Source organism: Nematolebias whitei, chromosome 18 (assembly GCF_014905685.2).
Source record: "Nematolebias whitei isolate Nwh7 chromosome 18, NemWhi1, whole genome shotgun sequence".
Classification (NCBI taxonomy): Eukaryota; Metazoa; Chordata; class Actinopteri; order Cyprinodontiformes; family Rivulidae; genus Nematolebias; species Nematolebias whitei.
The window spans coordinates 23,241,272-23,246,828 of NC_056515.1; the positions used below are offsets into that span (position 1 = coordinate 23,241,272).

Sequence of the window (5,557 nt, forward strand, 5' to 3'; positions counted from 1 at the left end):
CCCATTCCTCAACCTGCTGAGATCATTAGGCTGACAGAAACATGTAAAATAGATAATCATAAAATCTAATAAAACACTGATAGTCAGTAAATGTTTTCTAATGTTCACGTGCTTGCTCAACAAAATAAAGAAATGGTATCATCAACAGGGAAATCTACTAACTATAAATTTTCCATTTTAAACTTTATAGATTTTAGTTTGTAGCCTAGCTCTTGTTATCAGCAAATCTGCTAAAAATGATAATTCAACAGAGAAACTAAAGGCAGAGGTGTAAAGATGCACAAAGCACATGTTTTTGCAACAAAACTCGAAAAATGTTGATTTTTTTCATATATGTATATATTTTACTTATGATGTTTAAACATATATGCGGATTCAGTGTTCAGAGATGTGAAACAAATAAATAAATTAGGAGCTAAACAAAATGATCATGGATTTTTCATTTTAACAGAAAACAAACCCGTCTTACAGCAAAAAGCCTTAGCTTTGCAGCAATTGTGTACGGTAGGTTAATTCATTTCTCAACCGAAGTTATGGTATCTTTGATTATGGTATCTATAGGTATGTCATACCTATACATTAATAAATTGCTCCCAATTTTTTGGTTTAGGACATATTTTATGTGCAATAAGCAATCCCCAAGGAAATGCCTGACCTAAAAGACGGAGCTTCCCTACATCAGCATGGCCTTTCTAAAACATCTGCATAGATTTGATTGAAATAACTAAAACAAATATTGCTTGGTTTTACATATATATATTCTAAATGGGTTGAAATAGTATGTGCTAAACCAGATGCAACAACAGTAGCAAAACTTTGTCAACTGAAATTATGCCAAGGTTTGTTATTCAAAAATCTACAGCGATAATGGAACTAATAAATTTAAACTCGAGAAAATCAGCATGGAAATTGGGAAAACATTTTTTTCCTGTTTTAGTCATGGGTTAGGGTTATTATCTACCAATGTTTGAATATCACCACTATAAAGACTAAAGCCCATTACTTCTGATAAGCTTTGTGTTTAACAAATGCACAATTTTTTCCTTAAGTTGGATCTACAAAATGCATACCATGTGGTATGTGTCCAAGAGGGGATGAGTGGAAAACAGCATTAAAGACACAATCATAATACTTTGAATACTTGGTCATGCCATTTAGAGTGTTCCTGCTGTGTTTCAAGCTATAATTAAGGACTTCCTCAACTAGTTTGCATTGTTTATGTCACAATCTGTGTTTTCCTTTGTAGATGTTTCTGTTTTGGGATGTTTATTTTCTGTTTTGTGTTGACGTTCAGTTTGTTTCTTATCATTCCCATGTACTTTACCTCAGTCGGTTTCTCCTCCTCAATCCTGCCCCACCTACTTACACCTGTTTCCTGTCACCATCAAGTCAGTTGTCTCTATTCACCTCATCAGCCCCAGTCCATTTATTCTGTCAGCTCTCACTCATCTGCAGTCTGGCATTGTGGTTCCTTTCCCTATCCTGTTCGCCTCTGTGGGTTTTGTTAGATGGAACTCTGCAATGTGTACTGGTCTATCTAAAAAATTGAATATCGTGAAAAAGTTCAATTTTTTTGTCATTAACTTCAGAAAGTGAAACTCATATATAACATAGATTCTTTACACATAGAGTGAAATATTTTAAGCCTTTATTTCTTCTAATTCTGATGATTACAGCTTACAAATAATGAAAAACCCAAATTAGGTGTCTCAGAAAATTAGAATATTACAGTGCCAGCTTTTGGTTGGCAGTGTGGGCAGGTGCCAAGTCCTGCTAGACCAGAAAATTCAGTGGACCAACACCAGCAGATGGCATGGCACCCTAGATCATCACTGTCTGTGGAAACTTCACACAGGACTTCAAGCAATGTGAATTCTGGGCCTCTCCACTCTTCCTCCGGATTCTGGGATCTTTATTTCCAAATGACATGCAAAATCTACTTTTATATGAAACAAAAGAGGTTGGACCACTGAGCAAAAGTCCAGTTCTTGTTCTCCCAGGTACGCCAAAAAATAAAAAGGGAACTTTTTCACAATATTCTAATTTTTGAGAGACACCAGTAAACCTTGTAATATTTCTCTCTGGCCTTCTGGTCATGGCAATTAATTTGTCTAATAAATAAATGCTTCAAAGTTTTTTAATGTTATGTCCATTTTTTATTGCCAGTATAAAAAAGATCAACAGAAAACCCAGCAAAGAAGCAACTGTCTAATTTAAATTTTTAAAGCTGCATAGCTGCTCTGGCTTCACAAAGCCGATGGTCAACAACTTTTTCGAACAAAATGGCTAAACATGAGGTAAAGTTATATGGCATCTCCTTCAACCAAGCTCACCCCCATCTCTAAACTGTTGATTTGGTCCTCTGAGGCGGACTTTTCACATTCGCTCTTGTTTTCATTCCTTCAGGTCCTCAAAAACAATCTGTTGTGGAGGCTGATGCATTCAATCTAAATACTGTATAAGAAAATCCTCTCATATAAACTGAACCCGCTTCACTCCTGTGCCATTTTCTCCCAACGCTTGTCCCTTGTTTAGCAAATTTATGAACACCACTTGCCATCAAGATGATCCTGGAGGAGTGCCGACACCTTTTTTTTTCCACCTTCTTCCATTTCAAATTCACATACGGGCGGGTAAGATATGGGGCCAAGATGGGGTAGAGGTAAGGCAGCTAACCTGGGACCCAAAAGCCTCAGATTCAATCCCCAGCACATAGCTGTCCACCACTCCACCTGGTGATATGGGTTAAAGGCAGAGAACCAATTTTGCCATTGTATGGAAACATACAATGATGACAACACATAGCACTTTATTTATTTATTACATACAGACCTAATTCCCACAGCATCAAACCAGATGCCCTTTGTCTAAACTAACATGCAATCCTTGCAGATTCATCTGTTTCCAGACCTTTGAAATTTCTTGGGAAATCATCCATCCATCTATCCAGCCAGCCAGCCAGCCAGCCAGCCAGCCAGCCAGCCAGCCATCCATCCATCCATCCATCCATCCATCCATCCATCCATCCATCCATCCATCCATCCATTATCTTTAGCCGCTTATTCCATTTTGGGTCACGGGCGTCACCGGTGCCCATGTCCAGTTATCACTGTGCGAGAGGTGGGGTACACCCTGGATGGGTCGCAAGTCCATCACAGGGCCTTCTTGAGAAACCTTCCTATATTAAGAAGTCAGTTCCACCTACCTGTCTGTATGTTTAACATGCTTTCCTGTGGGATTTCTTCAACACTTACCCATCCTGGACTCCTGAAACATCGGCTTACAAGCAAACATGCAAGACAAGACAAAAAAGTAAGACATAAATACAAAATCTAGAAAATCTGTTTTTGCTCTAGTCATCATTTTTCGTTAGCTTTTTTGTTTTGGTTCTCATCTAAAGACCTGCAATAACCTCAACTCTGTCAAGACTGTATATCTCTTCTTCCCACAAAAGTTCAACTCACCTGATTTATTCTCCTGTGAATTTTCTTTTTGTGTCAGTGTCTGAGAACCCTATAGTAAATTCTGTCATATGACATGAACACTGCAATAACCAGCTCTTTGTTGAAATTTAACTGGTACCTATGCACTGGAAAATGCATCCATCCATCTACTTTACCTATTTCTTCCTTTCTGGGTTGCGGGGTCACTGATGCCTGTATCCAGCTATCATTATACAAGAGGCAGGGTACACCCTGGACAGGTCTCCAGTCCATCACAGGGCCACATAGAGACAAAGAATCATTCACTCTCTAACTCTATGCACAGAGAGAACATGCAAACTCCCAACAGAAATGGTCCCTGGCCAGGATTTGATCCGGCAACCCTCTCACTGAGAGATGACAGTCCTACCAACTGAGCCACAGTGTCACCTGTAAAATACACAAAACGTTTTTTTTTGGTTCATCTTGCAGAGGTCGTGAGCAATACGACTTAGTGATCAACATGGTTGCCTCAGAGCAGGAAAATCCAGGGTTCAACCCCCAGCTTGGGCCTGGGGTCTTTCTGTGTGGAGTTTGCATGGTCTACTTGTGTTTGCTTGGGTTTTCTCTGGGTTCTCCGGTTTCCTTCCACAGTCCAAAAACATACATGTTAGGCTGCCTTCAAGCCCAGCCCTTCCTTGAAAAAGAGATCTGTAATCTCAGCAGGATTTGCCTATTTAAATAAAGGTTAATAAATTAATGAATAATAAAAGGCACCAAAATATAAATAATTATGGGTTTCAATTTAAAGAGGTTTGCTGCCACTTAAGCATTTGAGTTAAGAGTAAGGTTGCAGTAATGCACATTTTACATATTGTTAAATGTATTACGTGCAACAACAGAGAACACAGTTGCAGTTTTATTGAGGCAGATTGTCAAACAGCTGAACAAACATGACAAGAGTATGGATGAATGATGAACAGACAAAATACAAAAACAGCATGTGTTATGTCACATTTTAATAATTAGATTGCTTTTATTGAACCATTCCATCTGCTCCAAAATAAACTTTTGATCCCCCATTTAAAACTTTGTGAGCCACTAAAACTGATTACTTAAATGGGGCTCCAAGATGTGTGTGTGTGGGGTGTGTGTTTGTCTCACCGTAATCTGTGCTCTCTCACGGTCCCATCATCGTGCACAAACGTCTGGTTCACGTAGCACTCACTGCACATGATGTTGGCCGGAGATCCGGCGCCTCGGTCGGACTGGAGAGCTTCTGCAGTCGGCGTGGAGAAGTCCTGAACAAAGTCGTCTTCCTGGGTTATTTGCATCTGAGGGCGGCCCTGACAGACAGGAGTGGACTCCCTCAGAGAAAAAAATTAAGATATAAACAAACAAAAAAAAGTTATTCCTTCTGGTGTTTGAGGATCTCACCTATGGAGGTGCATTCTGAAAGAGGTTCCCCATCAATCTATGCAGACTGAAGCTGCAGGCAAAGCGACCACTGTGCGTGGGAGGCAGGAAAATGAGCTGACAGCCTCAGAGGAGGAGGGGGATACTGAAGATGTGGAGGACAGGTCTGGATCAGCTTCTCTCATCTCTGTACGCACAAGGCTGTTGCGTTTTCACCCAAATCTGGCACAAGCAGGATTATCACCATCTGGTGGAGGCTTAGAGCACTCACAACACATGTTGAGACAAAAAAGATGATCATTATCAAAAAGTTATTAATATTATTTTTATAATTGCACCAGCTTGATATAAACTAAAACAATTTAATATTTTACTTTTTAGGGATTCATTTATTGTTTGGGTGCAAATAAATAAATAAATAAATAAATTCCTATTATATAAATTGGCCCCAGATGTTAATAATGACTACACAGCAGACTTTATACCTCCCACATAAAAAAGGAACAAGAAAAATGATCATTGGATATCACCAAAGTTAAAATATTTTGTAAAGTGATTAAGAAAATCTAGTCCATGCTTTTAACACACTAAGACTGCTTTTCTGTTACTTTTAATCATATCCCAAAAATAAGTTTGACACTCTGTCAGTCTCTTTCCAAATTTGAACTGAAATGTGGGATTAATTTGTTATCCATGTTAGTTTATGTATAGGATAGGAT

General features: G+C 38.8%; 1 protein-coding gene across 1 annotated transcript in view; it reads right to left on the reverse strand.

The window, feature by feature from the left end:
- kcnt1a (potassium sodium-activated channel subfamily T member 1a) overlaps nucleotides 1–4,887 on the reverse strand; it is a 43,491-nt gene extending 38,604 nt beyond the window's left edge. The window contains exon 1 of the mRNA XM_037692246.1: nucleotides 4,587–4,887. Coding sequence (XP_037548174.1) covers nucleotides 4,587–4,756 — 170 coding nt within the window. The 5' untranslated portion in view covers nucleotides 4,757–4,887. The remainder of the gene's footprint in view (nucleotides 1–4,586) is intronic.
- Nucleotides 4,888–5,557: the final 670 nt, after the last annotated feature.